Source organism: Saimiri boliviensis, chromosome 12, assembly GCF_048565385.1.
Source record: "Saimiri boliviensis isolate mSaiBol1 chromosome 12, mSaiBol1.pri, whole genome shotgun sequence".
Taxonomy (NCBI): Eukaryota; Metazoa; Chordata; class Mammalia; order Primates; family Cebidae; genus Saimiri; species Saimiri boliviensis.
In genome coordinates, this window is record NC_133460.1 from 10,644,714 (window position 1) to 10,669,106 (window position 24,393).

A 24,393-nucleotide genomic window follows, 5' to 3' on the forward strand; every position below is an offset into this window, starting at 1 on the left:
TTGTCTTTAAATCGTTTTCGAAAGGGGAACCGTCTACACAGCCACAGCGGCCTCCGTCCCCAGCGCTTGGAAGACCTGCTCCATCCCCCTGTTTACCTCTTACCATTTTCTCTCTGCCTGCAGAACTTCCCTTCCCGTTCCTGGCAGCGCAGATATGCTAGGGGTAGAGGACCTCCGTGTCTGTCCCACTGAAAACGTTCTTCTTTGATCTTTGTTTTTGGAAAGGTGTTTTCACGGGGTGGCTCACGCCTGTAATCCCAGCTCTTGGGAGGCCAAAGCGTGAGGATGGCTTGAGTCCGGGAGATTGAGACAAACCTGGACAATATGGTGAGACTCCGTCCGTACAAAAAATATAAAAATTAGCCAGGCGTGGTGGCTCCAGAGGCTGCAGCACTGCCACAGCCCGGTGGCTCGTACACAGTAGGGATTCATTCCTGATGCCCCGGAGGGTGGAGGTCTGAGGTCAGGGAGCCAGCGTGGCTGGTGGCTGGCAATGACTCAGCTGCCACGGACCCTCCAGCCCAGCCAGTGAAACCCCCGTCCCTGCTTCTCAGGTCCCCTGGCTCCAGGCACAGCAGGACCCTCCCCGTTGGTTGATCTGGGTCACAGACGGCGGCCCACGGCGGGGGAGGTGGGAAGGGCACTGCCTGGGGCTAGAGAGGCTCCTCCTCAGCCGAGGCGCCCAGGGTGGACTCTGTAAACCCGAGAGGGACGGGGGCACTGGTCTCAAGTGAGGACAAGCGTCTGTGCCCCAACTCCATACCTTTCTCGGCCACCCCGCACCCCGAGACTCTGGCCGAGAGCCTCTGAGGCCGGGACAACGACTGTGGATGTCCGTGGGGCGGGCGGGTCGCCGGGGGAAACCACGGGGGGCTGTGGTTTCCAGGCTGTGAAAGGATCAGCAGACAACTGTGGGAATTTCTCTGCGTCTTCCCCTCCCAGCAGCCACTGTGACCCCGGCAGCCCGTGCGGAGCTGCTTGAAGACAGCTGGGGCCCCACTGCCCGGGAGTCGGAGGGTTTGAGAACGTTCTCCAAGTGCTGGAGGAGGCGGGTGCATTTGAAGAAGACTCAGCGGACCCTGGAGGGGAGGGAGCAGGTGTCTCCCAACCGCTTAGGAGGGGCCCGGCCTGTGGGTTGGTTGAGGAGGAGAACCCTGCCGTGGCCTGGAGTTGGACCCCCATTCCTCCTTTTTTTTTTTGGATGGAGTCTCGCTCTGTCACCCAGGCTGGAGTTCAGTGGCGCAATCTCGGCTCACTGGGTTCAAGCGATTCTCCTGCCTCAGCCTCCCGAGTAGCTGGGATCACAGGCACGTGCCACCACGCCCAGCTAATTTTTTGTATTTTTAGTAGAGACAGGGTTTTTCTCCATGTTGACCAGGATGGTCTCGATCTCTCGACCTCGTGATCCACCCGCCTCGGCCTCCCAAAGTGCTGGGATTACAGGCTTGAGCCACCGCGCCTGGCTCTCTATTATTTTTGAGATTAAGCCTCTCTCTGTCATCCAGGCTGGAGTGCAGTGGCGCGATCTCAGCTCATGGCACCCTCCGCCTCCTGGGTTCAAGCGATTCTGCTGCCTCAGCCTCCCGAGTAGCTGGGACTACAGGCACGCGCCACCACGCCCACCTAATTCTTGTGCTTTTAGTAGGGACGAGGTTTCTCCATGTTGGCCAGGCTGGTCTAGAACTCCCAGCCTCAGGTGATCTACCCACCATGGCTTCCCAAAGCGCTGGGATGACAGGTGTGAGCTATCGCCTGGCCTCCTCTATCTTTTTAAACACGCGGAGCACACCTGCGGAGCCGTTAAGACACGTGTCTGCCAGTCCCGTCCCTCCCCACGTGTCTGGATCTACTTCTAATGACTGACTTTTTGCGTTTAATTGGAGGGCCATCTCTTCCTTTCCTTTCTCGTGCCCGCTTGCTTTTGACTCGCCCGGATCTCGTGACAGTCTCTGGGGTTTTGTTTGGGGACGTGTTCTCACAGGCAGTTAAGCCACTTACAATCATTTGGATCCAACTGTGGTTGGTTTTTGGCCACGACCACAGCCACTTTTCAGCTTTGTGAGGGTGGGTCCAGAGAAGCCTTCGGTTTTGGGGTAATTTTACCCCCCTAGTAGGTCGATAGCCTTCTGAGGACTCTCCAGTGCCAGCCTCTGCCAAGGTCTCCACCGGGCTGGCGGGAGCATGCGGTATCCCAGCCCGCGTGCACGCCGGAGTTCTTGCCCGTCTTACTCGGTGGTCTGTCCTTGTCTCTGACGTGACTCCTATGTCCCTTTCATGCGTCTCCGGCACTCGGCCAAGGACTCCGGGGACCCCCTGCAGACCCCAGAGAGCTCTGAGCAGTCCTCTCCTCTGCCTCCCAAGCCCTGGCTGCCTGGGCCTCTTCGGATGCCAGTGTCCGTCTCGTCAGCCCGGCAGGCTCCGGGGCTGTGTCCCATTGCCGCACCGGGTCCGGACATGGTCACCGTGGTCTCCCACTGCTTCCCACCCTTCCCCTGGGGACACTGCCCCATGTAACCTCTTGTCCCTCGTCTGTCAACGGCGACCTCAGCAACATTACCAGCTGCCTACCTGTCTGCGGCGAGAGGCCACACTGGGGCCCCAGGACTCCATCTTGGCTAGCTTCGGTGGTCCCGGGTGTGCTGCCGTATGCTGCTGGGCACTGGGCTGAGTTTGGGAAGGTGCGTGGCTGGAGCGGAAACGCACACGAAAATGCACGGAGGGGGAGCTCCTCACCCCACAGAGCAGCTGTGCCCCTCGTGGTCAGAGAGAGCAGAACAGCTGGAGAAACTGAGGGCTCCACCTTCGGCGAGGTCTCTGCTCTTCTGTCTTCGCACCGTCCCGGCCATCAGGAGGAGGCCGGAATTCTGGAGAGCTGGCGGCCACAGGTCAGCCTTCCAGGCACCTGGCATTGGTCTCTCTGAGAGATCTCAGCTTGGAGCTGTGTGGCTACAAATGCCCTGGAGGAGGAAGGGGATGGGACAAGTCCCGGGTGATGACCACTCTACCCTCTGGTCTGCAGTCGCCAGGGCTGCGTGGGGCTGTCCGCCACATGGTGTGTTGGAAACAGATGCTCGGTGCCACAAAGAGAGATCAGCACTGAGACAATGGATCTCTCAGCAACGCAATTTCTACTTTCTGGACTGCAGGAAGGGTACCCTTGTTAGCCATCATGCCACGAGAGTACAATGAACAGAGGAAAACACACACATTTATCCCTCACGCATTTGGGGTCATCCTCACTGCTGAGCGTGAGCTCCGTTAGCTGGAGCCAGACCTCACAATCTATTCTTTAACAAAAAAGGAAACTTTGAAGAGGAACCTTTACTTCCCACGTTGCGTTAGACAGCAGCTTCTGGGAGGCTGCAAGGATCCTGTCTGTCTGAAGTGTTTATGATGAGCTGGTCCTGTGGGTTTTAGTATTCTTCTTTTTTTCTTTTTCTGAGACAGGGTCTCGCTCTGTCGCCCAGGCTGGAGTGCAGTGGCACAATCACGGCTCACTGCAACTGCCACCTCCCGGGCTCCAGTGCCCAGCCTCCCAAGTAGCACACCACCACCCCTGGCTAATTTTTCGATTTTGTGTAGAGATGGGATCTCCCTGTGTTGCCCAGGCTGGTCTCCAACTCTGGCCTCAAGTAACTCTCCTGCCTTGGCCTCCCGAAGTGCTGGGAGGACAGGCGTGAGCCACTGTGCCTGACCTTTCTATTTTTTTAAGCAGATTATTGAAGATACAATTTGCATGGCATACAATTCGCCCACTCAATATACACGGTTCCAGGGGTTTAGTGTATCCAGAGTACAGCAGCCATGACCACAGCCAATTTTAGAGCATTTTTATCACCTCAGAAAGAATCCCTGCCCGCTTTAGGTAGAATCGCTGCAAGGTCGAAGGTCACCGTCTTAGGGCCCTTGACGGACAACCCGGCCACAGCATCCCTCCCCAAGCCCCAGGGACGCCACCTCCCGGCAATGCCGGCTACCTCCGTCTCAGAAGCCTCCGTAAACTGGAACCACCAAATGATTCAAATGATTGCTGGTATTATTTTGCATTTTTGTTCTAAAACGGATTGAACCTCTTTGAGCACAAAGGGTCCTTTCCCTTGTGGTTGTGAGTTGTGAGCTTTGCTGTCGCCTTTATTGGTTGCTTGGTGTACGTGATGGGAGTTCAGCTTCTTGCTGCTGGACGGCAGAGGTGGCATGCGGTGCTTCCTGAGAGGCACCGGGACAGGGTCCATCCACTGCTCCCATGGGCCCCAGCACTGCAGCACCCCCAGGTGACGGGCCGGGGTCGGCAGGGTGCCCAGGACTTGCCCTGATTGGCCCAATGTTAGCCAGTCAATGCACTCTCTCCCCATGGTGCTGACTGGTCCACCCCAGGCCTGACCCAATCGGAGCATTCCTAGGAGGGCCCCTGACTCAGCGGTGCCAGAGACCTCGGCATGCCCCAGCTCTGTGTCCCCGTATGTCCCTGGGTTCTCTCAGCCCTGGTGTCCCCCGAGTCTCTTCTTCACCATCAGCCCTGGTGTCTCCTGTGTCCCCGCCCCGCCCCCATCCCTGGTGTCACTCATCACCCGAACCCTTCACGTCCTGCACTTCTGAAGGCCCCATCTTACGGGCCTCTTGCATGGGACCAGGATGGGGCACATGAAGACCTCTGGGAAGTTTGTTGAGAGGATGGATGAGGAGCAGGGCTGTGAGCAGGAGGGGCCTGGGTCGCCCCTGGGGATGCACCTGGATATGGCCCCAGTGTGCAGAGTCGGCCCCAAAGCAGGCTGGTCCCAGGCATGGTGGGGGAAGGAGGAGCTCTGAGTGGGCCCTGTGTTAAAGGTCAGGGGGCAGGCGGGGATCCCGGGGCTCAGAATGGGAGGAAGTGGGCTGGAGGTCCTGGGGACCAGCGGGCCTGGGAGGGGGTCGGGAGGTGGAGTGGGTGCACCTGCAGGGTCAGTGTCAGCACTGACGGGCTGAGTGAGTCCACGGAGAGCTGGGCTGGGCTCCTGGCGGTACACCTGCACCCCTGCCTGGTCCTCCCTCCGCGGATGAAGCTCAGGTCCCAGGATAATGAGGCACCTGCCGACCAGGGGACCTGCAGGGACAGCCCAGACGTGGACATTGGTGACTTGTAGGAGGACTTGGGTCTCACACGGGAGGTCGGGAGCCGGGCCCCTTCCTGGCCGAGGACACTTGGTGCTGTCCCTCTCAAGGCTGTGTCCTCATCTGACAAGGGGGTTTCATGTGAGCCCCCCACCAAGTGAGTGGGGGAGGGCTGTCCCTCCCCCCATGGATTTGGAGTCTGTAGGAGGGAGACTCCAGTCCTGTCCCCACCCCACTGGCACCTCCCGCCTCTTGGAGGGTGGCCCATGGACATGGGTTCCGCTTTCTGTGTCCCTCTTGGGGAAACGGCTTGTGGGGTGACCTGGGTGTGGCTGTGCCTGAAGGCCTCCTGGCACCAGGACAGGGACAGGGGCTGATCCCACCAGCGGGAAGGTGGTGCATTCCGGTATGGGATCCACAGCTGGCAGGTGGAACTGCACATCTCCAGTGCTCAGCCCTCAGCAGGGCCGGCCTGGCAGCCCCCCACACAGAGGGCATCAGGGTGGCGGGGGCATGTGTCACATGGGGGCCCCGGGTCTGAATCATCCACTTCCCCTGCTGGATGGGAGGGTGCAGCGCCACCCCCCTCCGCCCCGCCCTGGTCTGGAGGGATAAATGGGGAGGGGAGAGCCCGCTGGGTAGAAGGAACAGGGAGCGGCCAGGGTAAGTCCCCACCCTCAGAGACCCTGACATCAGCGTCACCTGCAGCAGAGTGGCCTAGCCTCAGACCCAGAGCGCCGAGACCCAGGCCCGCAGGCCTGGACCCTGGACCCACCCTGGGCCCCCTGTCCCGCTCATTCTGCACCCCACACTCTGCAGCCCCCGGCCCCGCCCCGTCCCCCAGCCGGACTCATGCCGCCCCTTCTTGCTCCTCAGATGCTGAGCCTGGTGGTGCTGGTGCTGCCCGTCCTGGCGAGCCCCGCCCATGCGGCGCCTTGTGAGTCCCAGCTGGGGCCCACCCTGCCCCTCACCATGTCCCAGAGGCCGGGGCCTGGGAGGGTTCTGGGGAAGCCAGGCTGGCCCCCACACAGGGGAGCTCTGGTCCAGGCGTGGGGCTGCTTCCTGGTCCTGAACTGGCTCCTGCCCCAGCCCCAGGCCAGGCACTGCCACGAGCGGGCATTGTGGGGGGGCAGGAGGCCCCCGGGAGCAGGTGGCCATGGCAGGTGAGCCTGAGATTCCACGGGCAGTTCTGGATGCACTTCTGCGGGGGCTCCCTCATCCACCCACAGTGGGTGCTGACCGCAGCGCACTGCCTGGGCCCGTGAGTCTCCCGGGGGCTGGGGGGTGGGCAGGGCTGGGTGTGCCCTGGCCCCCGGGTGCTGCCCAGGGCCTGAGTGGAGCCTCCGCTGCCAGAGACGTCAAGGATCTGGCCGACCTCAGGGTGCAGCTGCGGGAGCAGCACCTCTACTACAAGGACCAGCTGCTGCCGGTCAGCAGGCTCATCGTGCACCCCCAGTTCTACACCGTGCAGACCGGGGCGGACATCGCCCTGCTGGAGCTGGAGGAACCTGTGAACGTCTCCGGCCACCTCCGCACGGTCACCCTGCCCCCTGCCTCGGAGACCTTCCCCGCGGGGACGCCGTGCTGGGTCACTGGCTGGGGCGACGTGAATAATGGCGGTTTGTGTTGGGGACGGTGGGAGGCAGGGCCCGGGTCTCAGCCACAGGCAGCTTCGGGGCTCCCTCTGGGATCCGGGCGGGTGCTGCCGGGCTCCCTCCTGAGGCTGCACCCTCCTCCCTATCCGCAGAGCACCTGCCACCGCCGTTTCCCCTGAAGCAGGTGAAGGTTCCCATTGTGGAGAACCAGGTTTGTGACGCCAAGTACCACACCGGCCTCTACACGGGAGACGCTGTCCACATTGTGCGTGACGACATGCTGTGTGCCGGGAACAGCCGGAGGGACTCCTGCCAGGTGGGCCCCGAGGGTGCCCCCACCCCTCGCACCACAGCCCCCACTTCCGGGCCTGGCCGGCGAGCGCTGACCCCTGACCTTCCCAGGGCGACTCTGGAGGGCCCCTGGTCTGCAAGGTGAATGGCACCTGGCTGCAGGCGGGCGTGGTCAGCTGGGGCGAGGGCTGTGCCCAGCCCAACCGGCCCGGCATCTACACCCGCGTCACCTACTACTTGGACTGGATCCACCAATACATCCCCAAGAAGCCCTGAGCCAGGCCTGCAGGTGGTGACCCAGGTCACTGGAGAGCCTTTCCCTCCTGTGACACCCTAATTTCCTACTCTGCCCACCACACCTGCCCTGCCCTGTCCTGAGTGCCCCTCCCTGTCCTGGGCACCCTGCTCTGTCCCGAGCCCCTTCCCCATCTTGAGCCCCCTCCCCTGGTTGGTTCTGAGCCCAAGCCCGGATACCAGGCCTCCGGTGCCCCCTGCCCAGGTAGCAGGTTGTGGGCGCTGACCCTCCTGAGGCCTGCATCTCATTAAAGTGCATGAAAATCACTGGGTGGGTGTTGCTGTGCTTTTGCTTGTGGGTGTCGCTGGGGCAGGAGGGCTCCAGGTATGCTGAGGAAGCTGCTGGAGCTGTGGGGTCCCAGCCCCCAAGGTGCAGCCAGTCACCGTGGGGCGCAACCTCCTGGGCTGCCCTGGTCCCCGGGGCCAGCTTCTCCCCGCACGATGCCTCCAGCATTCGGGTCACACAGAACCACTCGGGCAACTGGAAAGATGATCAGAAAGGCAGCCAGGTCCCTACACCAGGGTCAACACAGAGCATGCTGGCCAGGAGCCCCTCCCCCCGCGTTTCCCACGAGGCCCTCCCCCGCCCCTCTGCTTAATGCTTCTGCCTTGCCCAGTTGCTTGTTTGGAGACAGGGTCTCCCTCTGTGGTCCAGGCTGAAGTGGAGTGGCATGATCGGGGCTCACTGCAGCCTCGAACTCCTGGACTCAAGAGACCCTCCCATCTTGGCCTCCCGTGTAGCTGGGACCACAGGCATGAACCACCACACCCAGCTGAATTTTGTATTTTTAGTAGAGATGGGTTTTCACCATGTTGCCAGTCTGGTCTGGAACTCCTGACCTCAAGTGATCTGCCCGCCTTGGCCTCCCAAAGTGTTGGGATTACAGGCGTGAGCCACCGAGCCCGGCCTGAGTTTCAGATTTTTAAAACCTTTTGAGGTCTTTACACCAGCGCGTGGGCCCTTCGTATCTGGCCAGTGCCGTGTCTTATCCCACTTAGCACGGACAGTGCGGGTGACCCCCAGTCCCTGCTCTCAGCCCTTCTAAGGGCTCTGCTTAGAAGCACGTTTCCGCCGGGCGCGGTGGCTCAAGCCTGTAATCCCAGCACTTTGGGAGGCCGAGGCGGGTGGATCACGAGGTCGAGAGATCGAGACCATCCTGGTCAACATGGTGAAACCCCGTCTCTACTAAAAGTGCAAAAAATCAGCTGGGCATGGTGGCACGTGCCTGTAATCCCAGCTACTCAGGAGGCTGAGGCAGGAGAATTGCCTGAGCCCAGGAGGCGGAGGTTGCGGTGAGCCTCGATCGCGCCATTGCACTCCAGCCTGGGTAACAAGAGCGAAACTCCGTCTCAAAAAAAAAAAAAAAAAGAAGCACGTATCCACAATTCCAGTGGAGGTGTAGTGGGGTGAGAGTTGGAGGGATGAGACCCTGAAGGGAAGCTACGTGGCCCCTCAGGACGAGGCTTCCGGCGTAAGGGAAAGGGGACTCCAGAGGCTGGTCACTGGGCTGGGCACTGGGCAGACTCCAGCCCCAGGGCTTCCCGAATTAGATCTAGGGTCCCTGGGAAGCTCAGCGAGGCTCGGCCCAGCAACAGCGGCAGAAGAGAGCATGGGCTTCGGCAGGAGGGGGCTCTCAGGACGTGGCAGGCAGGCTGCCTGCTGGCCCGGGCTGCAGCCACCTGAGTTTCCACTGGGACTGGGGGGCCTGCTCCAAGGCCACCCACGTGGCTGTTGACAGGAGGCCCTGGTTCCCCGCCACAGGGGCTGTAAGGGGGATGGGTGAGTGGGGGGGCAGGGGTCCACCCTCTGTGGCCAGACAGGGTTTCCACCGAGGGGACAGTGCCCAGGTGGCCAGGCCACTGAAGACAGAAGCGGCCCCAGGTCTCCCGGGGTCCTAGGCTACTGGAGACCCCACCACTCGGGGGCCATCGCCAGGGCCAGGCCCGCCTCCCTGTTCCTCAGCTGGCTCTCCTGTTAAATGGGGAGGGAATGATGCCACGTCACAGGGTGCGGGCCTGCAATCTGGGCGGTGTGGGGCGCTCTGTGGGGAGCGGCATGCTGGGGCGCAGGCGGAGAGACAGGGTCCCCAGTGCTGCAGGTGAACCAGGTTGGGACAGGTGAAGGCCCTGAAGTCCCCTCCTGTGGGGAACTGGGGACGGCCCTGGGGTGTCAGGACTGGAGGACCCGGCTCCATGAAGACCCTGCCCCTCAGGCCCCCTCTGCACTGGGTGACACTGTCCTGTGCAGGGGCGCCCTGGGCAGGGACCCGAGGCTCAGTCCCACTTCTCTCCATGGATGATGCTGTCCTGCCTCCCCCGAGACACCCCCTCCAGGTGTCACTGCTGTGAGGGAGGAGGGGGCCCCGTGGTGGGTGCTCCGCCGCCCCGAATGCAGAGAGGGAGGCTGGTATCATTCTTGACACGAGGGCAAACACTGAACCCGCCGCTCTGAGCCGTGGCTGCCCCAGGTGCCAGGGTGCAGGAGGCCAAGTCTGTGCCCGGGAGGCCACATCCTGGTAGGGGGTCAGGCAACTCCCCCCGTGCCTCAGTTTCCCCACATCAAAGAGGGGATCCCTGACCTGGAGGGTCTAAGCCAGACCCTCCGGCCTGGCCTGTGAATTGGATCTGGCGAGGGGGGTAGGGAATTCCCGGGCACTGCCCAGGGCCCCTAATCAGCTGAGTCATCAGGCCGGGGCAGCCAGGACGGTTAGGAAGGGCCCACCCAGGCTGGGCCGGGAGACGGTGCCCATCTGATCTGTGGCGTGACCACGGGACCTGCTGATAGATGTGGGAACAGAGACTTCCTGAAGGGTGGGTAGTCACGGGGGCCTGAGCTGTCTCCACGGGGCTGCTGGGCCTTGGGCTGGGACACTTCTGAGAAACCCCAAGGACTGGGATCCCAGAGGATGAAGCAGAGAGAGTCAGGGAGGACTTTCTGGAGGAGGTGGCACTGATAGGAACACCTACCTCTCCCTCAGCCCTCGCCCTGGAACAGAGCTAGGGTGCGAAGCAGCGCCTGCATTCTGTCCTTCCCTGCTGTGCCCTGTGAGTCAGGCCAGCCACTGGGTGCCAGGGCTGTGGCGTCCACACAGGGATAAATGGAGGTGACGACCCTCCTCTGCAGGTGTGCAGGAGGAACGGCTGGGGCGGTCTGCGGTGCTCCGGACTCCTCCAGCCTCCTGCCCTGCCCAACAGCAGGTGCATGGCCACCCCTGCCCCCAACGCCCAGCAGGTCCAAGGGTCAGGCGGGCCCTCCTGCTTCTCCCTGCAGTGGCAGACACCATGGCCCTCGGGGCCTGTGGACTTCTGCTGGTCCTGGCGGTGCCCGGTGGGTGACCTGTCCTGGGTGTGGGGGTGGGGGGGGCATCTGCTTCCTGCCTGGACCCCTGGCAGGGGTGGGGGTGAAGCTGGGGGCTTGCCTGAGAGAAAGAAACACGCTGAGCCCCCACCCTGGGGTGCCCCGTGCCTCCTCGGCAGAGACTGCACCCCTGGCTGGAGGGCCAGCCATCAGTGCCCGGGGACAGAGGCAGGAAGAGGTGGGGTGGGAGCCGAAGGCGCTGGGGTGCCGGCAGTCCCAGGCCTCGGAACTCTGCTGACTTCTCCCCCAGCAGGACCTGGAGGGTGGGGACGAGGCCCACGCCTGAGGCCACGCGCCCGGCCTCCTGCTGCTGTTTATGGCCGTTGGCTGGTCCCACCCACCCCTGGGCCAGTGAGACAGTGGCTGCCCGGCCTCACCAGGCCCGGCCTCTCCGCTAAGGAATGGGCCCCATCCCAGTGTCACCCTGAGGCCTGGCGGGCACCTCGCAGGGGCCTCTGGGGCCTGCACACCCCCCCCCTCGGCAGCCCCCTCCATCCCCGGCCCTCCGTCTCTTTCCCGCAGGTGTGTCCCTCAGGGCTTTGGAGCCAGGTACGTCTCCCATAGGGGTGTGGGGGTGGGTGCAGGCGAGGCCGGGCAGAACCTCAAGGTGACCCTGTCTTTCTCCGGGGGGTCCCACCGGGGGCCAGGAGGCCATGGCGGTTTCTGCTCACATCTCTCAGTAGAGGGGGGCAGTCTCCCCCACCACTGCAGCTAGCTTGTATCTTGGGAGATGCTTTGAGGCCATGAAGACCACCCGGCCCTCCTCCAGCTTTCTCCCCACAGTGTCCGGCCGAGGCACGGGTCCCCGCTGGGGGCTCTGCTGTGCGGGAGAGCGCGGTGCCCCGCCCCCACCCCACCCCTCTCTCTAAATACCTACGTCTGTCTCCGTCCAGCTTCCTGTTCCATTCAGCCGTGTGCCACACCCCACCCAAATTCTCCAGCTCAGGCTGGCCCACACGTGGCCGGCGGCCCTCGAGCTGACTTCCTCTTACTTCTTTTTAATTTACTGAGGTGAAGTTCACAGAAGATAAAGTTACATTACCAAGGGTCCAATTCAGAGGCCCTGGGGATCCTGGACAGTGCCATGTGCCCCCAACTCCGTCTCGCTCCGAACAGCTCCACCACTCCTGAAGGAAACCCGGGGCCCACTAGGCAGCCGCCCCCAGCATCCTGGGCCTTTCCGGGGGCTCCACCATTCCCTGATCCCCTTTTAGCATCCCAGATGCCGTCGGCAGCCCCGCCACTGTCTCTGGGAGCCCTGGTTAGTTTGTGGCGCATGGTGCTTCAAAACTGTAGCCTGGGCACTGGGCACACTCATTGCTCCTGGGGTGCCATTTCTGCTGCACCCATGATGCTTCTGGGGACAGTCGGGCAGACGGGGACACCGAAGAGGAAAGTCCCCAAGAAGGCAGGGAGCTGTGGTCAGGGAAGTCTTCCTGAAGGGAGGGCGGCGGGCTTCTTGGGATCCCCACCAGCCACCCCTTCCTCCTTTGGCTCAGGATGTGGCCGGCAGCAGGTTTCAGATGCAGGAGGCCGAATCGTGGGAGGCCACGTGGCCTCGGCCGGCGCATGGCCATGGCAGGCCAGCCTCCGCCTGCGGAGGGTGCACGTGTGTGGTGGGTCCCTGCTCAGCCCCCAGTGGGTGCTCACGGCTGCCCACTGCTTCTCCGGGTGAGTGTCTGAACGTCCAGGCCTGAGTGGGGCACGGGGCGGGGCAGAGGCCTCCACTGGCTCTTGACTCACTCTGAGGCCTGGGAACTGAGCGTTTCCCATCAGTGGATGGGGAGGAGCTGACTGCCCACGCTCCGTGAGGTCTGCCCATCTTGGCTCACCTCACAGGGCAGGCAGCTCCCTCCCTCCCAGCCCAGTCTCTTCAAGTGGAGCTGAACGTGCAATCTGCCTCCCGCCCACCCCTCCGGGTGCCGGGAGTGTTGCTGGCTTCCCTCCTGGGTGCTGGCAGGATCCCCAAGGTGCCACCATGGTCCTTGGGCTCTGGAGGGTGAGACCATGGTCCAGGCTTTGTCCCCAACGCCCAGAACTGCTTCTGTGCCCTAAGCTCAGGAGGGAAGAGGTGGGCATCGGATGCCCACAGAAGTGGGGTCTGGGCGGGGCTGATGCTGACCACTCTGGGCACCGATGCCCCCAACACTCGGCCACCCTCCCTGCCAGGTCCCTGAACGCATCTGACTACCAGGTGCACCTGGGAGAGCTAAAGATCACTCTGTCTCCCCACTTCTCCACCGTGAGGCGGATCATCCTGCACTCCAGCCCCCCGGGACCGCCGGGGTCCAGTGGAGACATCGCCCTGGTGCAGCTCAGTGTCCCTGTGACCCTCTCCAGCCGGATCCTGCCTGTCTGTCTCCCGGAAGCCTCGGCTGACTTCGGCCCTGGGACCCGGTGCTGGGTGACCGGCTGGGGCTATACGCAGGAAGGAGGTGATGAGGAGCCCTGGGGGGACCCTGGGACGGAGGAAGGGCAGGGCAGCCAGGAGGGAGCTGGCTCAAGGGACACCTATGCCACCACCTGCTCCTGGTGGCTTCTACACCCAGCCAAGGCCACTCCTGTTGGCTGTTCTTTTTCAAAGCTTATTGTGTGGATCCATAGCAGTGACCAAAATGCCATCATAACCCACATGCCAGTGACGAGGGCCACTGGTATGGGACTCGGGAAAGCTTCCCATTCCCCCAGCGCAGGGGCTGGTGCCCCAACCTTCCCTGACACCTGTCCCCCCCACCCCAGAGCCTCTGCCACCCCCATACAGCCTGCAGGAGGTGGAAGTCTCCGTGGTGGACAGAGAGGCCTGCAGCCAGGACTACCCCAGCCCTGAGGGCAGCGCCCTTCAGCCCGACATGCTGTGTGCCTGGGGCCCTGGGGATGCCTGCCAGGTGAGGCCACCAGGCCATGATGGAGGATGGGGGTGCCTGCAGCCCAGGGAGGGGGCTTCCCCAGTTGCCTGGCTCCCAATCCTCCCCTTCTCTGCCCTCAGGATGACTCCGGAGGGCCTCTGGTCTGCCAGGTGAATGGTTTCTGGCTGCAAGCTGGCATCGTGAGCTGGGGTGAGGGCTGTGGCCGCCCCAACAGGCCGGGGGTCTACACCCTTGTCCCTGCCTACGTGAACTGGATCCGCCGCCACATCCTGGCATCAGAGGTCTCAGGGTCTGGGTACCCCAGGCTCCCCCTCCTGGCTGGCTTCTTCCTCCCCGGCCTCTTCCTTTTGCTGGTCTCCTGCGTCCTGGTGGCCAAGTGCCTGCTGTGTCAGTCCGGGGGTAGTGCTCCCTCGCGCGTCCCAACTCATGACCCCCGGAGTCCAAGGGCGTTTCTTAAATAAGTTACTATTTATTCTGCTCTGGCCCTCCCTCTCCCTTGACTTGAGAAGCTGAGTCGTCTGCATTAATTATTGCAACACTGAACCTGAATTTAAATGCACACGAAACTAAGGTGTTAATTGGAATCTCTCGGCCAAAGCCCCTGGACAGAGGGGGAGGCCCGATTCGCATGGGGGCCGGGCGCGTTACTCCACCGTGATGCCCCTAGTGATGGCTGGGCGTGTTACATCTTAGTGATGTCAGCGTCCCCCAGAGTCGCGGACGTTCTGGGAATGCCTGGGCGGACGGAAAGGGTGGTGGCTGGAAGGGGAGAGTGGTGAGAGCGTGACAGGCGGACAAGGACGGACTGTGAGTGAAGGTGACATCGGGCCGCAGTGGTGCACCGGCCCCCAGCAAGTGCCCCGTAACAACGCGTGGCCTGAGAGAACGCAGCTGGGTACCTTGCCCTCTCTGGTGGGTGCCTGGTCTCTGTCTCACAGACGTGGCTTCTCTCAAGACGGAACACTAACACAACCGCCACATAGCCTCGGCTGGCAGCGAAACTCTTAGAGGAACCCAAACCGGAACGGACGGAGGCTCGTGGGACCCAGCACTGCCCCCCGCGTCACTGGGCAGTGAAGGAGCGCCTGCCGGTGTCCGCCTCAACCGCCATCCTCTGCGGCCCCTGCCCACGATGGGACCCAAGTCAGGGTCCACGCACGGCTCAGCCTGGGCCGCCACCCCGCTGGGGCCCCTAGACCCCAGTGCCAAAGCCCTGTGCAGCACCAAGCCCTGAGCTACACGGGATCATCAGCATCACCCCCTGGGGCAGGGGTCACCGAGGGGGACCCTGGTTTCTCCAGAGGACACTGGGGGACTGTGAGGTACAGCCCCTGCCTCTTCTCTGGGGGGTCACTGTCGGGCATGGCAGGCTCCGTTTCTGGGGCTTCCAGGGGTGCTATGGCCCCGGAAGAGGAAGCTCTAGGTTCTGGGGTCACATTGTGGCCACCGTCCAAGAAAGGGTCTCCACTGGGGCCCCCGAGGTCCAGCGGCTCGAAGGCAAAGCTGGGGACGGTCAGGTGCTCGGCCCGGCAGGAGGCCTGGCCCCAGCGCTCCCCCTTGCCCGCAGGGTCCCCTCCGGCGCCAGAGCCCTCCGTGGGCTCCAGGGAGTCCCTGTGAGGGGCGGCCTCACAGGACGGGGTCCTGCGCCTCAGGGTGGTGCTGCCGCCCTCCGTGGCAGGGGGCCTGGAGGAGCCCTCATCCTCCGCAGGGGGGTCCACGGAGATGCATGGCGGGCTCATCTTCTTCTTCCTGCGCGCGCCCAGAGCAGGCTCGGCGTCGGGGCCCCAGGCCTTCGCCTCCCCGGGCTCCCCGCCGCCCGGCTCCGCTGAGGGCCGCCACTGCTCCTCCGCCCGGCCCGGCTTGTCCAGGAAGCCCTGGGCGTCCACGCTGTAGAGCCGTCGCAGGTCCCGCTCGCTGCCGCAGGGTGCCGGAGAGGCTCCGGGGCCACGGGGCTCCGTCGCCGGCTGCCAGGGGCGGGCGGAGCTGGTGATGTGGCTGACCTCCTCGTCGGCCGGGTCGGCGGCCTCAGCCTCTTCTCCACCTGCGGCCGCCGGCCGGCTGGAGACACAGCGCTGTCCGAAGGTGTGTTTCCGGGTGCGGACGCTGGCGGGCCGTGGGGAGCGCTGGGGAGACTGCAGGGAGCCCCCCTGGGACGCCAGCCTCACTAGGGCTTTCTCGGGAGGCTCCGCAGGGTCCAGGGTGTCCCTAGGGCTATCAATCTGCCCCTCCAAGGAATCTGTGCGCACAGCCTCCTGCAGGGGCGCGGAGTCACAGTGAGCAGAGGGACCCTGGGAGGGCCTCGTCAGTGGGGGGGCGGTCACAGTGAGCAGAGGGACCCTGGGAGGGCCTCGTCAGTGGGGGGGCGGTCACAGTGAGCAGAGGGACCCTGGGAGGGCCTTGTCAGTGGGGGGGTCAATGTGAGCAGAGGGACCCTCGAGATGGGGCTGGAAGGCATTGGTGTGGGCATCCCACTCTCACCCCTGAGCTGTGAGGCTCCAGGGGAAAGCTTCTACCCACTGGTCTTCGGGAAGAGATCCTGTGGGCAGGAGACCCCCAGGGGTACAGAGCTGAGGCTGAGGCCAGCTCCCCGACCCTGGACACCAGCAGCCCAGCTGGGCACCCCCAGGATGGGGTTCTCCTAACTGTTCCCACACGGTGCGGGGTAGGGAGAAGCATGGAGCTGAGGCTGCAGGTGGGTGAGGCTGGGGCACAAGCCAGGACCGGAGAACCGCATCTGCCCACCGTGAGGCCTGAGAAACCGCTGTCTGCCCACCCTAAGGCTGGAGGCTGTGGATCCAAGGAGACTCGAGTCCCTGTAGCCAGGTGCTCTGTGGCCACAAGCTCACAGGCCTGAGGGCCCATTTGGGCCCAACACCCCAAGACCCACCAAGCAACAGAAGGAAAACTTCGGAGCCCCAAGCACCCAGTGCCACCCTCCTGGGGCCTGGTCCTTGTCTGCTGGTGCCTCCGATGAGAGAAGGCGTCCCTGCCGGCCCCTACCCCAACCAGCCTCCAATGCAGGGCAAGGCTTCTCCTACCTGTCTGCAGAGCAGCCGGCTGAGGCTGGGAGAGCGCGCTGTGCCCTGAGGGGACAGAGTGTTGGGGGACTCGCTGCTCCTGGCTGGAGACGGTACAGTCAACGGGACCTGGAGGGAGGCACAGGACTCCGCGGGCGGTGAGTGCACAGAGCTGGCCGAGCCTGAGGCAGGGAAACCCACCGCTGTCCCAAAACAGCACCGTCCCCCCGAAACCTAGCACCATCCCCCCGAAACCCAGCACCGTCTCCCCGAAATCCACCGCCGTCCCAAAACAGCACCGTCCCCCCAGAAACCCAGCACCATCCCCCCAAAACCCAGCACCGTCCTCCCGAAACCCAGCACCATCCCCCCAAAACCCACCACCGTCCCAAAACAGCACCGTCCCCCGAAACCTAGCACCGTCCCCCCGAAACCCAGCAGTTCCCCGAAACCCAGCACCGTCCCCCCGAAATGCACCACTGTCCCAAAACAGCACCATCCCCCCAAAACCCAGCACCATCCTCCTGAAACCCACCACTGTCCCCCCAAAACCCACCGCCGTCCTGAAACAGCACCGTCCCCCAAAACCTAGCACCATCCCCCGAAACCCAGCACCGTCCTCCTGAAACCCAGCACCATCCCCCCGAAATCCACCACCGTCCCAAAACAGCACTGTCCCCCGCAGAAACCCAGCACCATGCCCCCAAAACCCAGCACCGTCCTCCCAAAACCCAGCACCGTCCCCCCGAAACCCACCACCATCCCCCCAAAACCCACCGCCATCCCAAAACAGCACCGTCCCCCCTAGAAACCTAGCACTGTCCCCCCGAAACCTAGCACCATCCCCTGAAACCCAGCACCGTCCCCCTGAAACCCAGCACTGTCCCCCTGAAACCCACCACCATTCTCCCGAAACCCAGCACCGTCCCCCCGAAACCCAGCACCGTCCCCCCGAAACCCACCACCGTCCCCCCGAAACCCACCATCGTCCCAAAACAGCACCGTGCCCTCCAGAAACCCAGCACTGTCCCCCTGAAACCCAGCACCGTCCCCCCGAAGCCCAGCACCATCCCCCCAAAGCCCAGCACCATCCCCCTGAAACCCAGGACCGTCCCCCTGAAATCCACCACCGTCCCAAAACAGCACCATCCCCCCAGAAACCCAGCACCATCCCCCAAAACCCAGCACCGTCCCCCCGAAACCCAGCACTGTCCCCCCAAAACCCACAGCCGTCCCAAAACAGCACCATCCCCCCAGAAACCCAGCACTGTCCCCCTGAAACCCAGCACTGTCCTCCCGAAACTCAGCACCGTCCCCCCAAAATCCACCGCCGTCCCAAAACAGCACCATCCCCCAGAAACCCAGCACCATCCCCCAAAACCCAGCACCGTCCTCCCGAAACCCAGCACCCCCAAAACCCACCGCTGTCCCAAAACAGCACCATCCCCCCTAGAAACCTAGCACTGTCCCCCTAAAACCTAGCACCATCCCCTGAAACCCAGCACCGTCCCCCTGAAACCCAGCACCGTCCCCCTGAAACCCACCACCATTCTCCCGAAACCCAGCACCGTCCCCCCAAAACCCAGCACCGTCCCCCCAAAACCCAGCACTGTTCCCCCGAAACCCACCATCGTCCCAAAACAGCACCATGCCCTCCAGAAACCCAGCACTGTCCCCCTGAAACCTAGCACCGTCCCCTGAAACCCAGCCTCGTCCCCCCAAAACCCACCACCGTCCCCCCAAAACCCACCGCCGTCCCAAAACAGCACCATTCCCCCAGAAACCCAGCACCATCCCCCCGAAACCCAGCACTGTCCCCCTGAAACCCACCGCCATTCTCCCGAAACCCAGCACCGTCCCCCCAAAACCTAGCACCGTCCCCCCGAAACCCACCGCCGTCCCAAAACAGCACCATCCCCCCGAAACCCACCACCGTCCCCCTGAAACTCAGCACCGTCCCCCTGAAACCCACCACCATTCTCCAGAAACCCACCACTGTCCTGCTTCCTGCCCGCCCTCCTTCCCGTCCAGCCTAGCCCGACCTGCCCTCCCTCTAAGCCACCCACCCCAGTCCTCCTCCCCAGCAGCCCATCCTGCGTCTCACCCGCCCCTGGCCTCCCCTCTCCCTCCTTCCCACCCACCCACCCTCCTGCCAGCTCCGGCCAGACCCGTCCTCCCTGCCACCTGCCCCCATCCTCCTCCCTGCCCGGGGCCCTTCTCCCTCCCACCTGCCCAGCCCACACCTTCCCGCTGCCCGCTGTACCCGAGCGGGTGCTGCCCCCATAGGTCTCCATCTCCACCTCCTGCAGCGGGCGAGGGCGGGGCGACGGGGCGGGCGCCACGGGCCGGAACATGTAGCTGTCGTTGGGCAGCGAGAGCATCCTGGACACGGACACCTTGCGCGCAACCGGGAGGTTCGGGGTATCCCCGGCACCCCAGCTCTCCCGGGGCGAGGGGGGCCCATCCGGATCCACCCTGCCTGCGTCCCCGGGGCCCTGCGCCATCTCCAGCTCGATCTCGGCGTCCAGCTCCGCGTCCTCGCGGGCCTCCTTGTTACTCTCCTCCAGGTGCTTCATCAGCACCGCCACCACCACGTTCACCAGCACGAACTGCGCCACCAGCACGAACGTCACGAAGTAGACGGGCGACAACGCCGGCAGGTAGCTCAGGCAGTGCTTGTCCTCGCGGGTGCACTCTCGCAGCGTGTCCTGCGGTGGGGGGCAGCTGCCGGCCGGGCTCCACACCGCCCGTGGGCGCCGCCCCTGCCCCCTGCCCGGCCGGCACGGACCCAGGCCCGTCCCCGGGAGAGCCTGAGAGACAGCCGGGGCTGCCGGGTACCTTCATGATGCCGTTCCAGTTGTCCCCCGTGGACACGCGGAACAGCGTGAGGAAGGCCATGCCGAAGTTGCTGAAGGTGGCGTGCCTGCTGAGGCCCTCGCAGGGGTTGTCCTCACTGCACTCTGAGGGAGGGAGACGCGCCCCCGTCAGCCTCGCCTGCTCGGGCAGGGGTGGGACATGCACCCTGGGGAGCCCGGAGGATGTAGATGACGGGGCCGTGCTGGTCCAGCCGGGCCGGCAGAGGCTGACCCTGGTGTGAAGCTGGAGCCCCTGGGCCCTGGAAGAGTCTTCAGTGTCTGTGTCTGTGACTGCGCACGGTAGGGGCTAAAGGGGAGCCGGGTGACTGAAATTGAGCCTGCCCGGTGGACAGACACAGGCCATGATGACGCCACACCCACTGTCAGGACAGGGCCCTGGGGACGGACCCGGGAGGGACTGGGCCGGCTGAAGTGGGACCTGGCAGGGGTGGGGCTGGGCTGTCTGAGGAGGGTCCCCACCTGCCCAGCCCAGCCTGGGCCGAGGCTGAGGCCCGGGTGGAGGCTTCAGGAGGCTACAGCCACCAGGCGAGGGGACGTAGCCGGCATGCACCTCCTGGGACCACGTTGCGTTGGGGCTGGTGGCGTGTTTCCACGCGTGTGTGTGCATGTGTCCACGTGTACTCGCTCTCGTGTGGGGCAGGCATCCCTGTGTCCGTGCTCCTGTGCGCACGCCCGCGCATGTATGTCACAGCTGGGTGCACGCCTCTGCGTTGACACACGAGCCTTAGCCTGCCAGGACCCCATGTGTGCCTGGAGTGGCGGGCAGGGGCCACTTACCCAGCCTCCCGAACAGCTCCACTCCCAGCGCAGCATAGATAAAAAACAGGAGCATGAAAAGAAGGCCCAGGTTCCCCACCTACACGAGAGAGAAGCAGAGCTGGGTCAGGAGGTGGGCGGCCTCAGCCCACCCTGCAGGGCACTCAGCGCCGAGGCCACCCTCTCCCGGGCACTCCCAGCCCAGGCCAAGTGGAAGCAAATTCCCAGAGCAGGGCAGGGACCCCTGCGCCTCAGCCCCATGCCCCTCTGGGGGCTCCAACGGCCTCACCAGGTGGACAGGGCCCACCGCTCCGTGCTGGCTGCTGCCTTCCTGGGCCCTGGCCCTGAGCATCGGCCTCTGGCCCGGAGCCCACTCTACTCTCTCTGCCCAGCAGGTTCCTCAAGGCCTAGCAGGATACCCCTGGGGGCTACCTCAGACCTCCCATGGTGGGGCCCAGACCAGCGCGAAGCTAAGGGGTGCTGGCAGGTGGGCCTGGAGCCTCACCCCTCCCCTGCCCACAGCTCTCCTGTGAGCCACCCCACCAGCCCCAGCATCTGCACACGCTGCCTCGCTGGGCGGCCCACCCCGCAAGGCTGGCCAGGCCTGGCCCTGCTCTGAGACCCTCCTCCACACAGCTGAGCACCTGGGGTTACTCAGGCCTTCGGGAGTGTTACTCGAACGGAGCTAGGCGTGCTGCTGACGACAGTGTGAGGGGGGGACAGCTGACGTGGGAGGTGGAAGACATGCAGGGGGCACGTGACGGAGGGCGCAGGGACGGGGAAGGGCTGGGAAGAGGCGGCGGCGCCAGGTGCGTGTGCAGCCGTGAGCGGTGGCTGGCAATGTGGCTGGGCTGGTGGATGGACGGACACACGGAGGTTGGACAGATGGACCGGAGACTGGATGGGGCAAAGCATTGGGTCTCTCAGCTCTGGAGGCCAAAAAGGATGTGGGCAGGGGCCAGGGGCACAGGGAGCCAGGAGGCCGAGCCTGCGTGGGCTCTGAGGGGCACACAGGCCTGCGGCCGACACCTGCATCCTAAGTGTGGGCCTGTGCACGCGCGCGCGCGCGTGCACACACACACACACACACACACACACACACACACACACTGGCCACCTGCTGTGCTCTGCACAGATCCATCTGGCTCTCCATGGCCCTCTGCCTAAACAAGTGCACCAGGGAAGTGTCCCGGCGATGAGTCTTTGCCAGAGAACGGAGGCCCAGAGGGCAGCGGCTGGATCCACCGCTCCCAGCTCGGCCAAGCCACGCGCCGCACGCACAGCAGGGGTATAGGCGCGGCAGCCGCAGGCCCGAGGGATGAGAGACATGAGTGGGGGGACGCTGAGGCCCTCCCTGCAGCCCTGTCTTTCGGGCCGTGTGGCCCCTGCGCCGAGGGTGCTGTGGGCTCCACCTACCTGGGGCAGGGCTTGCACCACGGTGTCCAGCAGGGCGCGCATGCCCGTGGCCATCTTCAGCAGCTTCAGCACTAGAGCCGGGAGCTGAGCGTCAGTGGGGCTGGGCGGACCCTCCCTGCCGTGTGGGGACCCTGGGTGCCCCTGCTCTCACTCTCCCCGCCGGGCCAAGCCCCACCCTCCTCCCGCAGCATCCGGGCACCCACCGCGGGCGATGCGGAGCACGCGCATGATTCGGATGATGGTGGGGTTGATGGGCAGTGCGGCGCTCATCTCGATCTCCTCCAGCGTGATGCCCATGAGTGACAGCAGCACGATGGCCAGATCCAGCTGGTTCCACCTGCACGGCCGGGTCCCGCCTCAGCTCAGCACGGTCACTTCTGCAGACTCCGGGGAAAGGCCTGCCCCAGCCCCTAGAGCCCTGAGCCCCAAGGCAGCCCCACCCCACACACCTGTCCTTGAAGAACCGACGGAACCCAAATGCCACCAGCTTCAGGGCAGCCTCGAAGACAAACACGATGGTGAACACGTAGTTGCAGTACTTGAGGGCCTCGTCCAGCGACTGGGGGTGCAGGTGGGGCTGGCTGAGGTGAGGCCGGGACGACCTCTCTCCCTGGCCCCCGCCCTGCACACCGTGAGTGCCCCGCTGGCCAGGCCTGGAGGCTCCCAGGTCAGCTCAGTAGCTCCTCCCCGGGCACCGGCAGCCTCTTCGCCCCTCCTCTAGCCCGGCATATAGGCAGTGCTCCCAAAGCGTCTGACGAGGGGAGAGTGGAAGGTACCCTCCCGCATCCACAGGCCCAGCTGAACACCACTGCCTCTGGAATGCCACCATGGGCCGCTGGCCTACTTCACTGTGTGCCCCAGCGGCGGCATCCTGGCCACCTGCCCCTGTCCTCTACTGACCGGAGCACCTTGCGGGCATGGGGACACTGGCTCACCGAGCCCAGCTCTGAGCACCTACGTTATGTAGTCTGGGCCAGGCTGGGAGGCCTGCCCGGATGGACCCTGGAGCTCCCACCCCCCCCCCCGCCGAGGATAAGCCTCTGGTGAGGGAAGACCCTGCCCCTCCCAGCGCAGGCTGGGCTTTCCATAGAGCGGAGTCTGTTCAGCCTCAAAGGCTTGCCGCTGCCCGAGGCCACCTCCTCCCTCTGAAAGGATGGGGAAAGACATCCATCCACTGAGGAAGGGAGGGGTGCAGGGGGAGTCCGTGTCAAGAAAAACCCCGTCCTCTTAGGCCTGCCTGGCTCCTGGTAGGCCCCCACTCGTGGCCAGGCTGGGGAGGGTCCCTCAGGGCAGAGAGAGGGGAGTTTCAATCCATGTTAAAAGACGTCTCTGTTCAAACAAAACCTCCGCATCCCCCAACCGAGCCCCAGGGAGAGCGCGGCGGGGCGCCCTGTCCTGGGTTGCGCCTGCTGCATCGGCGGCCGTGCAGGGAGCCCCCCAGCCCCCGGGCCTTCCCACTGCCCTGGTCTGGAGGAAGGCGGCTACCTTGGGCTGGTTATAGTGCTCCATGGACATGGTGATGACGTTGACACAGATGATGAAGGTGATGAAGAGGTCGAGATAGTGGCTGGTGCACAGCGAGTGAATGGAGCGGCGGGTGGGCGAGTAGTCGGCATAGTACGGCCGGCGCTGGGCCTCTGCAGGGAGGGCGGCCGTGAGTGCGGGGCGGGGGGCTGCCCGGGCTGCTGGCTCCTGCAGACCTGTTTTCCTCCCAGGTGGCCAAGTGCAGGGAAGTGGGGGCCCACTGCCCACATGTGAAGATGGGGCTGGCCCTGCCTCCTTGGGGGGCTCACGCAAGGCTGGAGGAGGGGCCCCTGTTCTAGGTGAGATGTAGCTCACTGAAGACGGCTGGGCTGGGAGGCCTGCACTGGGGCAGACTTTGGGGACAGGCCACTGACTAACCTCCTCCTCATGATGCAGCCCCGTCCCAGGCAGCCCCAGGAGTGGGTATGGAAGCTGAGATGGCTTCTTCACATTCCACCTGGGTGCCTGGGTAGACCCTGCCCTCCTGGGGCTCCCACGTTGGCACAGCATGAGGCTGGGCCTCTGTGGTCTATTCCTGGTGGTCTATTCTCAGCCTCAGTGGCCTCAGGCTAAGATACAGATGAAGGGCTGGGCACGGCAGCCCCACTCCACCTCTGGGTCTGGGCCCACCGGCCTCACCGAAGCAGAGACGATAGAGTGTGACCTGCCCTCTGGCCACCAGCCCAAGTCCCTCCCCTTCCCATCCTGCAAAGGGCTACGGGTTTGGTCTTGGGTCTGCCAGACTCCAGCCCATCTGCAGTCTGCGATCATCAGCGTGTCCCCCCGTACTGGTCTGCACTCAACACTTGGCCTCCAGGGTCCCTACATGCACAGGGAGGAGCTCCCATGGGTGAAAGCATGAGCTGCCTCAGCCACAGAAACACACATGGGTGGGGACCACTGGCCCAGGGCCTGGAAGAACAGGAAACAGCCCCCCCACCCGACCCTCACACTCCGAGGGCCGACACGCAGTCACTGAAGCGCTTGGTGCAGCCCGGGCAGCCAGAGGGGGCCAGCGGCCTAGCTGGGCCGGACCACTGAGGACATACAGCAGCCACAAGCCTGCAGGGGTGTGGGCGGCCCCTTGCTGCCCTGGGTGTCCTGGTGCACAGCGGAGACACAGGCAAACGGCAAGCTGGGCAGAGCCACACGCAAGCATGCACTCGGCAGCCCGGGCCCTGGCAGGTGAGCACAGCCCCTCCCCGAGCCACACGCCCAGCACCTCTGGCCGCCTGTGCCCGCCCTTCAGAGGACCCCAGTGGGCCTGGGATGCCCGCCCTTCCCCGAGCAGCGGCTGCAGAAGCAGGGCCT

The 24,393-nt window shown here is 64.2% G+C and overlaps 3 protein-coding genes across 7 annotated transcripts in view; 2 read left to right on the plus strand and 1 right to left on the minus strand.

Moving 5' to 3' along the window:
* The first annotated feature begins 5,738 nt into the window (after positions 1-5,738).
* LOC101042059 (tryptase alpha/beta-1) lies at positions 5,739-7,535 on the plus strand. Its single transcript, XM_003928364.3, has 6 exons — positions 5,739-5,751; positions 5,965-6,025; positions 6,178-6,349; positions 6,442-6,707; positions 6,836-6,999; positions 7,086-7,535. The coding sequence occupies exons 2-6, from the start codon at positions 5,965-5,967 to the stop codon at positions 7,248-7,250; spliced, it is 828 nt and encodes a 275-aa protein (XP_003928413.2). The 5' UTR covers positions 5,739-5,751; the 3' UTR covers positions 7,251-7,535.
* Positions 7,536-10,526: 2,991 nt separating this feature from the next.
* Positions 10,527-13,954, plus strand: TPSG1 (tryptase gamma 1). 2 transcript variants are annotated; one of them, XM_003928363.4, is made up of 6 exons: positions 10,527-10,596; positions 11,149-11,175; positions 12,126-12,297; positions 12,796-13,061; positions 13,366-13,511; positions 13,613-13,954. In XM_003928363.4, exons 1-6 carry the CDS (start codon positions 10,551-10,553, stop codon positions 13,952-13,954), a joined length of 999 nt encoding a protein of 332 aa, XP_003928412.2. In that variant the 5' UTR covers positions 10,527-10,550. The 2 variants fall into 2 exon arrangements, with proteins under 2 accessions (XP_003928412.2, XP_074237914.1); XM_074381813.1 differs by lacking the exons at positions 10,527-10,596; positions 11,149-11,175 and having other exon boundaries at positions 11,512-12,297.
* Positions 13,943-24,393, minus strand: part of CACNA1H (calcium voltage-gated channel subunit alpha1 H) — a 28,969-nt gene continuing 18,518 nt past the window's right edge. For 3 of the 4 annotated variants that reach the window (XM_010338988.3, XM_010338987.3, XM_039478337.2), the window contains 9 exons: positions 23,044-23,195; positions 22,008-22,117; positions 21,762-21,895; positions 21,559-21,629; positions 20,164-20,242; positions 19,349-19,470; positions 18,774-19,218; positions 16,532-16,692; positions 13,943-15,745 (listed from right to left, as the gene is read on the minus strand). In XM_010338988.3, coding sequence (XP_010337290.3) covers positions 14,729-15,745; positions 16,532-16,692; positions 18,774-19,218; positions 19,349-19,470; positions 20,164-20,242; positions 21,559-21,629; positions 21,762-21,895; positions 22,008-22,117; positions 23,044-23,195 — 2,291 coding nt within the window. In that variant the 3' untranslated portion in view covers positions 13,943-14,728. Of the gene's footprint in view, positions 15,746-16,531; positions 16,693-18,773; positions 19,219-19,348; positions 19,471-20,163; positions 20,243-21,554; positions 21,630-21,761; positions 21,896-22,007; positions 22,118-23,043; positions 23,196-24,393 lie in introns of all 4 variants that reach the window. The other variant, XM_074381812.1, reaches the window with a different exon arrangement.

Coding starts and splice junctions, on each gene's coding strand:
- TPSG1 (XM_074381813.1), top strand. CDS start 11,711: ATGTGCCCCCAACTCCGTCTCGCTCCGAACAGCTCCACCACTCCTGAA. Junction 13,062..13,365: donor GGGCTATACGCAGGAAGGAG/GTGATGAGGAGC, acceptor CCCCCACCCCAG/AGCCTCTGCCACCCCCATAC. Junction 13,512..13,612: donor GCCCTGGGGATGCCTGCCAG/GTGAGGCCACCA, acceptor CTCTGCCCTCAG/GATGACTCCGGAGGGCCTCT.
- LOC101042059 (XM_003928364.3), top strand. CDS start 5,965: ATGCTGAGCCTGGTGGTGCTGGTGCTGCCCGTCCTGGCGAGCCCCGCC. Junction 6,026..6,177: donor CCCCGCCCATGCGGCGCCTT/GTGAGTCCCAGC, acceptor CTCCTGCCCCAG/CCCCAGGCCAGGCACTGCCA. Junction 6,708..6,835: donor GGGCGACGTGAATAATGGCG/GTTTGTGTTGGG, acceptor CCCTATCCGCAG/AGCACCTGCCACCGCCGTTT.